This window comes from Selaginella moellendorffii, unplaced genomic scaffold (genome assembly GCF_000143415.4).
Source record: "Selaginella moellendorffii unplaced genomic scaffold, v1.0 SELMOscaffold_335, whole genome shotgun sequence".
In the NCBI taxonomy this organism is placed as follows: domain Eukaryota; kingdom Viridiplantae; phylum Streptophyta; class Lycopodiopsida; order Selaginellales; family Selaginellaceae; genus Selaginella; species Selaginella moellendorffii.
This window is the reverse complement of record NW_003314590.1, coordinates 1-10,732: the sequence shown is the minus strand read 5'-3', so window position 1 is coordinate 10,732 and position 10,732 is coordinate 1. Positions and strand designations below refer to the sequence as shown.

Here is a 10,732-nt window from a genome sequence, read left to right as displayed (position 1 = left end):
GTCGTGATGACATCTCGTACTCTTGCCAACGACAACTCGTGTGGAGCAGGATTCACCAGCTGGATTATTAGCACCGAGCGGAAGAACTCGTAGTACATTATGTGTGGTCAAATTGTGAAGACGACGTCCTCAAGAGGAGAAGCCGGGTTTGTGTTGATCCCAAGAACTCCCTCAGACGAGTAGTAATCTTTCCCGGAGATTGGAAGCTTGGCCACCTGCGTAATCTCTTAACTCAGGAACAAAGTGTGCCATCGCCCCCGTCACCACTGCGGACACCAGCTTTGCTCCCGGGAAGAGCAAGGAAAGAATTCCAGACCACGATTCTCTGCTGCAAATCTTGGCGATGACGTCGGCGGTACCGGCAAGATTCTCTTTGTTAACCAAAAAAGTCGCGAAAGCTTCCTGGAGCTTTGGGTGTGTGACTTTACCGCTGCTCAAGCTGCCAGTTCTTATGTCTTTGCAAATATCCTGCCAATCACTCTGGAGGATCTTCAGAGCCTCGGAGATGATGTAGGCAAAACTCGCATCGATCTGTTCCACCGCGTCTCGCTGGATCAAAGCACACAGCAAGTGGCAGTACGTCAGCTCTCGCCAGTTTGATCCCGAGATGATCATTTCGTACGGAGTGGTGAACTTGTTAAACGGTCCTCTGTAGGTCTTGATCAAGTAAGTGGTGAGAGCTCCCACCCAGATGCCCGCCTTGGTATGAAATTGATCAACACAGTAGTATAAACCGAGCACTCTTCCACTTCCAAGCTCTGGGAAACATCTGAAAAATCTCCACATTGAACCCACATCGAACAAGGTTAGCAAACTACCTTGTTATGTAAGCATTGGAAATTTCCGCTGCCCTCCTTAAGGCGGAGATATTCTCAGCAGTGACTGGAATAATCTTACCCTTCCCAGACGATGTCCCGGAGCTGGAAGTAGAAGATTCTCACACAAATAAAGAATGGGAGAAATTCTTACCTCGCGAAGAAGCAAAGAACTGGGTCGTGACAAAGAATTGGGCCCTCTTCCCCGCAAGCAATCTTTTCAATCACTCCGGCAACATCCTCGTAGGATACGATTGGAACCTGGGACTTATAAGCAGCCAGACTTTGGGGGCTCCCAAACTTCTGGAGATAATGGGTGCTTGCATTCTTGCGGAGAATGCCGCCCAGCAACTCCTCTTGGATCGAAGCTCCATTCTCACAAGCTCGCTCAAACTCGGCAATGCTCGCCATTTGAAACTTTATGATAAGAAGAGAACAATTTAAAGCGCTACGTCAAAGAACTGGTGCGCCAGCTCTGCCATTGTTAACATCAAGAAGTTCAAGGGGCAATGGACTTCTGTGGATGCTTTTCCAGGTATATTCTAGGAATCTCATGGTCATGTCGATGCACTGCCTTGTGGAAAGCTTGGCTCCCAGCTCTCGAACACAATCTCCCCACTCTTGTAGCTCTGGACGCTAGAACTTCCAGCATTCTTGGAGAGGTCACACACCTTGGAGTTTTATACTGCGCTGGCGATGTTCCATTCCGCTTCCTCCATCAGCCTCGCAAACGTCCCTTCCTTGACAATCACCAGCTCCAGCGAGTCGATCACTCCATCCAGCCTCTTTCCAGTGTATCCCGGATTGAAAGACCTGTCTATGCTCGAGCAGCATTTCTCCCAGAGCTCTCTCCTGATCTCTTCTCTGAGTTTGCCGAGGAACTCCATGGAAGAAACTCGATACTTTCACCACGTCCCCCGGTATCGATATAATCCTGAGAAAAAAAAGAAAGAAAAAAAAGTTGAAAACGATAGAAACTAAGACCTGCGAAGTTTGTGATGACGATCTCGTACTCTTGCCCAGTGACAACCTCGTGTCAAGCGAGGATTTCACCTCGTGACAAAGAACTGGCCCTCCCGGACGCAATCCTTTTAATCTCTCCTGCGACATCCTCATAGGTTAAGATTGGGAATTTGGGGGCTCCCAAACTTCTGGAGATAATGGGCGCTTCCTTTCTTCCGCTCCCCAGTAGCTCCTCCTGGACCGAAGCTCCATTCTTCGGAAGTTCTTCCCAACGTTCGCCATCGTGTATTAAACTGATAAACGTGACACGAATAGCTTTCTATTTCACCGAAGAGGACAATTTTAGATTCCCAAGAAACTTTATTCCATTCAAATATTGGAAATCAGTGGTTTGTTCCTAGAAATCCCAGCCTCGCTGCCGTATCAAAGGCGTCATCCACCACAACATACGCAAACTTGTCCTTCCCCTGTATACATGTCCGAACGCTCTTGACCCGGGACAATCCGTACTGCTCCATCACAGCCCGCTTGATCTCAGCCTTGTTCGCACCAATACTCACTAGAAAACCAAGAGTATTTCTCTTCGCGGCATCCTCGAAGCTCACCACCGGGCACTGAATCACGAACCCCATGTCTGATTAGTTTAGGGTTTTGACACCTGGACCAAGACTCCACCCGCGCATCGGATCCGGCAGCTCCACCTTCGCCCTCAACGGTGGCACCATTCTCGCCACCTTTCCAGTACCTCAAGCGCGTCGTGCTGCCAACTTTAGCAAGGTTTGTCGCGCTGTGGAGGTGTGCGAGGAGAGGCAGGGTCATGCCCGCCGGGAGTGGGGCGCGTACCTGCACGGGGCCGTCACGAAGTGTACGGCATACGTGTCCGGGGCGTGTAGCGTTCGAGGCTGAGGTTCCAAAGAGATCCAGGGCTGCCAGAAGCTGGCGTTGGCGATGGAGAGCGAGTTTTCGCGAGAGCAAGTGTCGAATGCAGGTGGTGCTTGATGCAGAGACGAGCAATGGGCACTGGCTTGGAGCGTCGGTGCTGACGGGCAGGAAGCGGAGCTTCAGGAAGGGATGGTGGCAGCAGCACTGGCGAAGATGGTGGAGCAGCTTGAGGGGAGATCTGCATGGACGAGTTTTTGCAGGATCAAGTAATTATCTTCGTGGTGCTGGCGAGAGGGAGGTTGAGGATGAAGTGTGGAGAAATCTCGCTCCACACAAGGACCGCCATTCATTTTGCAAGCCACTTGAGTAGGCCGGTGTTTGAGATCCAAGAACTTAATATTTGAATGGAATAAAGTTTCTTGGGAATCCGAGTTCTTTAAAATTGTCCTCTTCGGTGGGAGCAGTACGGATTATCCCGGGTCAAGAGCGTTCGGACATGTATACAGAGGAAGGACAAGTTTGCGTATGTTGTGGTGGATGACGCCTTTGATACGGCAGCGAGGCTGGGATTTCTAGGAACAAACCACTGATTTCCGGAGGAGGAACCTCTCCTGATGGCATATCATGTTTATAATTTTCCACAAATTCCAATTCAAGCTAACTTATAGAGGTGTTTTTACTCAAAGTTCGCTGTGATTACCGGAAAAAATATATGTTTGACTTACCTTTTTTATTACCACCAATGTAATGTATTACATGTTTTAAATCATGTAAAACAAAGAGAAAAGCCTAGTCTCTGACCAACAAGTTGGGAGGACAAAAAGAACTTTTAAAATATTTAATCAGCAAACAATTTGCACTCAATTGAAAGGGTCTTAATTTTGCATAATATATATGAATGATGTGGTGGCCAAAAGTGATTTTTGGTTTTTAAACATATTCTGATCACATTTCAATTGCTATGCGATGCCATGTGTTAAATATAGAAGGCTATAAAAAGGCCATTGCCATATTAGAAAGGGTAAAGTGGAAATGTTACGAGGGTTTTTAATTAAAGCGAAAACAGTTGTATAAGCATCATCAATTGCAAGCAACACTAGTATGAGGTTTTTTTCATGAGCTTATCCCCATAGGTGTTGCGGTACATTTGATCCCTATTGTATGTGTAGGTTTTGAGGAGTTTGAGGGAAAAGATTGATTGGTGGGTGAAGACTAATTGTGCAAACACCAGTGCAAGAATTTGTTCATAATGTCTCCATTGTGGATGTTGTGGTAAGGTATGTGATTTTTTCTCTCAATTTAGGCATCATAATTTATCATGCGTGTGCAGGTTTCAAAAAGTAGAAGGGTGAGTATTGATTATAAATACAATTCTTTATTCAAAATATGCATTATATGTAAGTAAGAAATGACAATCAACTAGCTTGTCATTATAGGAGATTAGCTATGAACTTTATAGCATTTAGTAGGCATTTAGCTTTGGCACAAAAGTGAGTTAACACAATGTTCCCATCTTGATATAAATATATCCTACTCTTCACATTTATTACTTGAAGTAGTGGAGCATAAGGAGAAAACATAATGTGCCTACTACCATGATAAAGCTATATAGTCTTTGTAGCCATTGTTAAATAAAATGCATAAATCAAGATACTCATTGGAGACTTATATTTTTTAGATTTAAAACATTTCATACAAGTATAGGCTTCTCTTGGCTCCAAATTCATGGGTTTTATGTCCTTGGCTTTGAGTTCATAAGCTTTGTATCCATGTTCAAACTTGTTTTCCCCTTGGTTGTACTTTGTGTATTGCATATTTGTCAGTAATCAGTTATAAGACTTTGAGGGGCCAACAAAATAAGCTACATGAGGCAAAATGCATAAGAAATAAAAGCATATTCATAAAGGTTTACATAATGTTCTTAATCCTTACAGTGAAGATGCAGCTCAATTGCTTATGCACAATTGTGTTACTCTACATAGTATGCAACGAGTGTAGGGATGCACTGATACAGTGGCTTGCTTTTGAGAAGGACCTGCCCCATGCATGTGGGAGCCATTGAACACCATGCAAATGTGGTATGGATAGCTGGTGCATTTCCATTGGTGATGCCAGGTAGAATAAAGCTTTGCAAGGATGTGGAAGTTAGTATATGGTATTGAGAGACCCTTGAGTTGTCATTAAGTTTATTATGCATTGCGTTCTCTTCTTGGAGATGGAGGTGGTCACCAATGCTTTACATGCATGGTCCATCATGTTACAGACACCAACTTTGACAACATCACGGAAGAAATATCTGTCTCAGCACTTCAATAGGTGAGCAAATTCGCCAAACCACTCATAAATTCCTTTCAAGCTTTTAGTGGTAGAAATATGTGATTTACTAATAAAGAGTGGCTGCATGCCTAAATTTAGGAAGTTCTAGCAGACGTTTTCGAGGCTGTGGTGATGGCGATAACTTACCCTAGATTTACACATGCTTCATTACTTTGCAATGGGTATAAAGTCCCTCAGTGGCAAGTAACAAGTTTGTATCCAAGTATTCCACCACAAGTATGGGTAAGTGGGTTACTGAAAATCCCACAAGACTAGATATGGGATTTTTGGCAAAAAGTTTCTACATGAGAGTGACCAACCTCCATGCTAAGAGTTTGCTAGAGGAAGCCCTATAATAGATGGGAACTTCAGTTGAAAAATACAACTGCAGTACCAACAAGCTAAAGATCTCTACATGGTGGTACATTGCATTGTTTCTCATTCAGAATTTTCTTTTGGTTTAACCAGATGTGCTAAGATTCATAATGTCTTGTGACGTGAAATTGGGACAGGATCTTTTTTCTAATGGGATCTTGTTGATAGTGGGGAAGATAATGGAATAGACATAGCAACTCCACCTAAAGAGCTCAATCTTTTCTGCAGCAATGTTCTTGTTGATGCAATTTTTAAGAAGATTAGCCATCTTAGCTGTGGCGGTGGATTCGCAATTGTCACAACTAAATCTCCTCCAGCTTCAATGATTCAAATCAAGTTTTAATAGTTGTATTCTGTTGTACCTTTGAAAACTTCAAGGGCTGAACAAAACAAGTTAAGAACTGATGAAATTGGCCCAATGTATGTATTGACTATGATTTTGCTACCTTAACTATGTTTGTTCTTAGAAATCTCAGCCAGTTGCTTGATACAAAATCAGGTGAGGGGCACATCGACTTCTGTTGGAAACAAATGTGGATGCTTTTTCAGGTATATTCTAGGCACCTCACCCTTGTGGAAAGCTTGGCTCCCAGCTCTCGAACACAGATCTAGGCATCTCCCCACTCTTGTAGCTCTGGACGCGTCCAGACTCTAGAACTTCCAGCATTCTTGGAGAGGTCACACACCTTGGAGTTTTATACTGCGCTGGCGATGTTCCATTCCTCACAGCTTCCTCCATCAGCCTCTCAAACGTCCCTTCCTTGACAATCACCAGCTCCAGCGAGTCGATCACTTCATCCAGCCTCTTTCCAGTGTATCCCGGATTGAAAGACCTGTCTATACTCGAGCAGCATCTCTCCAAGAGCTCTCTGTTGATCCCTTCTCTGCGTTTGAGCTCCCAGAAGATCACGTAATGCGCAGGAACAGCGGTGGAATTGCCATAGGCTGTGAAGTTCGCCACCTCGATCCCTGCATCTTTTGATACTTCCATCACCACATTTTGGAGCTCTTGCTCGTCGACCATCTCATTTTGGACGCTCAGAACCGCGTTCTTGCGGTAGCTGAAAGCCAGCTGAGGAACTCCATGGAAAAAACTCGATACTTTCACCACGTCCCCGACTCGGTATCGATATAATCCTTAAAGAAAAGAGAACACCTCGGATGAGAAATTTGCAAGAAAAGATAGAAGATGGCAAACCTGCGAAGGTCGTGATGACGATCTCGTACTCTTGCCCAACGACAACCTCGTGTGGAGCCAGGATTTCACCAGCTGGATTATTAGCACCGAGCGGAAGAAACTCGTAGTACATTATGTGTGGTAAAATTGTGAAGACGACGTCCTCAAGAGGAGAAGCCGGGTTTGTGTTGATCCCAAGAACTCCCTCAGACGAGTAGTAATCTTTTCCGGAGATTGGAAGCTTGCCACCTGCGTAATCTCTTAACTCAGGAACAAAGTGTGCCATCGCCCCCGTCACCACTGCGGACACCAGCTTTGCTCCCGGGAAGAGCAAGGAAAGAATTCCAGACCACGATTCTCTGCTGCAAATCTTGGCGATGGCGTCGGCGGTTCCGGCAATATTCTCTTTGTTAACCAAAAAATTCGCGAAAGCTTCCTGGAGCTTTGGGTGTGTGACTTTACCGCTGCTCAAGCTGCCAGTTCTTATGTCGTTGCAAATATCCTGCCAATCACTCTGGAGGATCTTCAGAGCCCCGCAGATGATGTAGGCAAAACTCGCATCGATCTGTTCCACCGCGTCTCGCTGGATCAAAGCACACAGCAAGTGGCAGTACGTCAGCTCTCGCCAGTTTGATCCCGAGATGATCATTTCGTACGGAGTGGTGAACTTGTTAAACGGTCCTCTGTAGGTCTTGATCAAGTAAGTGGTGAGAGCTCCCACCCAGATACCCGCCTTGGTATGAGATTGATGACCGCAGTAGTATAAACCGAGCACTCTTCCACTTCCAAGCTCCGGGAAATCTGAAAGATCTCCACATTGAACCCACATCGAACAATCGATAGGTTAGCAAACTACCTTGCTATGTAAGCATTGGAAATTTCCGCTGCCCTCATTAAGGCGGAGATATTCTCAGCAGTGACTGGAATAATCTTACCCTTCCCAGACGATGTTGGAAGTAGAAGATTCTCACACAAATAAAGAATGGGAGAAATTCTTACCTCGCGAAGAAGCAAAGAACTTGGTCGTGACAAAGAATTGGGCCCTCTTCCCCGCAAGCAATCTTTTCAATCACTCCGGCAACATCCTCGTAGGATACGATTGGAACCTGGGACTTATAAGCAGCCAGACTTTGGGGGCTCCCAAACTTCTGGAGATAATGGGTCTTGCGGAGAATGCCGCCCAGCAACTCCTCCTGGATCGAAGCTCCATTCTCACAAGCTTGCTCAAACTCGGCAATGCTCGCCATTTGAAACTTTATGATAAGAAGAGAACAATTTAAAGCGCTACGTCAAAGAACTGGTGCGCCAGCTTGTTAACATCAAGAAGTTCAAGGGGCAATGGACTTCTGTACAAACATAATATAATCCGTGTGGATGCTTTTCCAGGTATATTCTAGGAATCTCATGGTCATGTCGATGCACTGCCTTGTGGAAAGCTTGGCTCCCAGCTCTCGAACACAATCTCCCCACTCTGGTAGCTCTGGACGCTAGAACTTCCAGCATTCTTGGAGAGGTCACACACCTTGGAGTTTTGTACTGCGCTGGCGATGTTCCATTCCTCACAGCTTCCTCCATCAGCCTCTCAAACGTCCCTTGACAATCACCAGCTCCAGCGAGTCGTACATCCAAGAGAGAACAAATAAAGATCCAAATCATCAGCATTTAATATGAGACACATGCTAAGGTAAAACTCTTTTTATATTACTTATAAAAAGGAAATACAAGTAGATTGCATAGATTTCAATACGTGGGTTCAAAAGGGCATGAAAAAGCCTGTTGGATATAATAAAGATCCAACTCATAGTTCACAGGTGCACCAGCTGGTGGAACGCCCACTGCTCCACCTCCAGGAGGAACAAATGTCGTAAAAATTTGCACCGCCGGAAACCGCAGGATATAAGGCCTCACTCCAGGACCATTTAAAGCAATCCCACCATGTCCAACCCCTGTGAGAATCGGAGAATTTCTCCAGGTTGCATTTGGGCCCAAAGGGCAAGTCCCAAATGAGACAAGCCGGATGGGCATTGGTCCCCCGCCCCCTGCTCCAGCTCCAGCTCCGGCCGCCCCTCCCCCAGCTCCTGCCGCCCCTCCGCCAGCTCCTGGCCTTTCATAGACCGAAGCCAACATAGCGATAGTTCCATTAGCTCTCTCGTTGAACCTTTTGAGACCGATATAGAGCTCGCAGCGAGGATAGTCTGGTCCAAGGAAGATCGCAGCTCGCTCGTGAAGATTCTTGGGTGTCTGGGATGTTGCGATCTCGATGACGATAGCCCCATATGTCCTCAAAGCCGCGACACCGGGAGGTAGAATAGAGCTTTGACCACGAACTTGCACTGTTACGTCCGGCTCGTAAAGATCCCCCCCGATATCCGGTTTATAAGTAACAGCCGTCGCCACCACGAGCAATCCACTTGCTTGTGCATCAAAAGCAACTCCCACCTTCAACTGAGCTTGCCCATGGGGGTTATGCGGGAGTTCCCTTGCGATGATCTTTCCTCCGATGAAGTCACAGAGGAACTTCCTGTTTCCCGATGCCCACCTGAAAGCATCGACGGTAGAAGCATTGACGGTTAGAAGCATTCTTGGTTGCTCACCTGGAGAAAGCTTCAGCGTTGGGAGCTGTTCCGATGATCAAGTCGCTTGGGCTGTAGAGCTCTTGATTTTCCTCCTCGCCTGTGAGCAAGGCAAGCCGAACGAGCTTCTGCTCGACAGCTCTTGTCGCGCGCTCGTCGATCCTGACTCGACGTGGAGTAACGACGACGCTCTCATTTCCTGCTTCACAACAAAAAATCGCAGCCATGAGGGGAGAAAAAGAGGGCAATCGGGGAGGAAAGAAAGAGGGCAATCGGGGAGGAAAGAAAGAGGGCACTCACACAGCATCGAGCCTTCTCGCGCTTCTCCTTGCTCTCCCACGCTTAACAGTCGTTTTCTCGTTCGCGCCCTAGAACAAACCGCACAGCGTATATATCACGACCAAATATGAAACGCGATCAAGATATGTAATGTGAAAAGGGATGGATTATAACATTCCCGTATCCGCCACGTGGCGCACGAGTTTAGAGTATTCCTGTACGGTTGATGACGCGGCAAAGCGCCAAAACCAATAAAAAATTTTGAGATAGCGTGGCGTTGAGATTTCTAATACTTTTTAAAATGTTGTAAGAAGGGCCGTTCGAGCTCATCCCACGGCCCAGATCCGTGCGGTGATTTTTAATTTTTTCACCTACCCTGGCTTGCATTACCATTACCACAGTAGATGGAAAGCAAATATTTACCGCGGGTGTGGGGCATTTGTGCGTTGCTGTGCTTATTGCGCGCATATGCCCTTGCCTGCATTGCGCGGAGGTTAAGATTCGCCCATGGATCAAGGGATATGCTAATTTCAAATTAGGAGTAAGATATTTCGTTGTTATAATAAATGTAAATTGTTTAACGACCGAGCAAAAATGAGCCTCAAGAAACAATCCTGCTGTGGGAAAAACCAACCTCTTTTTTTTTACTTTATGAGGAGGATGCGTGCTTCGAAACCCATTCCACCAAGGTCCCCACAGCGAATCCAGTCGCCATTTTCTTCTTCTCGTTCCACACGGGTCCAGCGATGTCGAGATGAGCCCAAGGAATTTTCTCATCGACAAACTGTCCATCCATCAAGAATGGAAGAGATTAGAAGTTCTTCCACAAGAACAAAACGAAAGGGGTACCTGTTTCAAGAAGAGCGACGCCGTTATGGATCCGCCAGGACGTCCACCCGTGTTCACCATGTCCGCGATTCCCGACTTCATCATCTATCCGCCATAGCTTCTCTCCGGCGGCGCTTGACGCTTGGGACAGTTCCTCCGCGAGTTCGTCGCTGGGAGTAAACATGCCTGTTTTGCCATGGAGTTAGAAAAACAATTCTAAGAGAGGACGATACCTCCAATCTCGTTGCCCAACGCGATCTGTCAAGGTTGCCAAATCCACGATCTGTTTTTGCAAAGAAGTTTAGCTCAGGTACTTGCTAGCTGCAAAGAGGTAGCTTTGAGTCCGCAGGATTGATTCCTGTGCATCTGACGTAAAGAACGAACACCACAAGTGCCTGCAAAGTTAACGAAATTGAGCGCTTAACAAATTCCAAGAGTGAGAAATTGCGAAGAAAGACTCACCAAGACTCATCGAGTAACACCCAATTACGATATACTGCCACGGATTGGCCCAATAAAGCGCA

The 10,732-nt window shown here is 46.2% G+C and overlaps 3 protein-coding genes and 1 long non-coding RNA gene across 4 annotated transcripts; all 4 read right to left on the bottom strand.

The window, feature by feature from the left end:
- Positions 1–171: 171 nt before the first annotated feature.
- Positions 172–2,018, bottom strand: LOC9641137 (indole-3-acetic acid-amido synthetase GH3.10). The gene is made up of 3 exons (XM_024668051.1): positions 970–2,018; positions 819–920; positions 172–769 (listed from the first exon to the last, which is right to left on the bottom strand). The coding sequence occupies exons 1-3, from the start codon at positions 1,224–1,226 to the stop codon at positions 172–174; spliced, it is 957 nt and encodes a 318-aa protein (XP_024523819.1). The 5' UTR covers positions 1,227–2,018.
- A 3,854-nt stretch (positions 2,019–5,872) lies between these two features.
- LOC9641138 (probable indole-3-acetic acid-amido synthetase GH3.9) lies at positions 5,873–7,775 on the bottom strand. The gene is made up of 3 exons (XM_024668050.1): positions 7,571–7,775; positions 6,550–7,329; positions 5,873–6,488 (listed from the first exon to the last, which is right to left on the bottom strand). Exons 1-3 carry the CDS (start codon positions 7,773–7,775, stop codon positions 5,917–5,919), a joined length of 1,557 nt encoding a protein of 518 aa, XP_024523818.1. The 3' UTR covers positions 5,873–5,916.
- Positions 7,776–8,208: 433 nt separating this feature from the next.
- On the bottom strand, positions 8,209–9,864 carry LOC112343937. Its single transcript, XM_024668049.1, has 4 exons — positions 9,752–9,864; positions 9,402–9,469; positions 9,123–9,303; positions 8,209–9,067 (listed from the first exon to the last, which is right to left on the bottom strand). Exons 1-4 carry the CDS (start codon positions 9,862–9,864, stop codon positions 8,269–8,271), a joined length of 1,161 nt encoding a protein of 386 aa, XP_024523817.1. The 3' UTR covers positions 8,209–8,268.
- Positions 9,865–9,940: 76 nt separating this feature from the next.
- On the bottom strand, positions 9,941–10,710 carry LOC9641139. Its single transcript, XR_002991478.1, has 4 exons — positions 10,671–10,710; positions 10,442–10,603; positions 10,230–10,394; positions 9,941–10,164 (listed from the first exon to the last, which is right to left on the bottom strand). It is a non-coding gene; the product is annotated as an uncharacterized LOC9641139 (long non-coding RNA).
- Between the last annotated feature and the right edge of the window lie 22 nt (positions 10,711–10,732).

Bases quoted from the DNA above. Each gene is read 5' to 3' on its own strand.
- LOC9641137 (XM_024668051.1), bottom strand. From the start codon at position 1,226: ATGGCGAGCATTGCCGAGTTTGAGCGAGCTTGTGAGAATGGAGCTTCG. The intron at 921-969 runs GTAAGAATTTCT...TTCTACTTCCAG, and splicing joins GTTCTTTGCTTCTTCGCGAG to CTCCGGGACATCGTCTGGGA. The intron at 770-818 runs GTAGTTTGCTAA...GAGATTTTTCAG, and splicing joins TCCAATGCTTACATAACAAG to ATGTTTCCCAGAGCTTGGAA.
- LOC9641138 (XM_024668050.1), bottom strand. From the start codon at position 7,775: ATGGCGAGCATTGCCGAGTTTGAGCAAGCTTGTGAGAATGGAGCTTCG. The intron at 7,330-7,570 runs GCCCAATTCTTT...GAGATCTTTCAG, and splicing joins GATTGCTTGCGGGGAAGAGG to ATTTCCCGGAGCTTGGAAGT. The intron at 6,489-6,549 runs GTTTGCCATCTT...CTTTTCTTTAAG, and splicing joins CGTCATCACGACCTTCGCAG to GATTATATCGATACCGAGTC.
- LOC112343937 (XM_024668049.1), bottom strand. From the start codon at position 9,864: ATGCAGGCAAGGGCATATGCGCGCAATAAGCACAGCAACGCACAAATG. The intron at 9,304-9,401 runs GTGAGTGCCCTC...TTTGTTGTGAAG, and splicing joins GCGAGAAGGCTCGATGCTGT to CAGGAAATGAGAGCGTCGTC. The intron at 9,068-9,122 runs GTGAGCAACCAA...CGATGCTTTCAG, and splicing joins AACGCTGAAGCTTTCTCCAG to GTGGGCATCGGGAAACAGGA.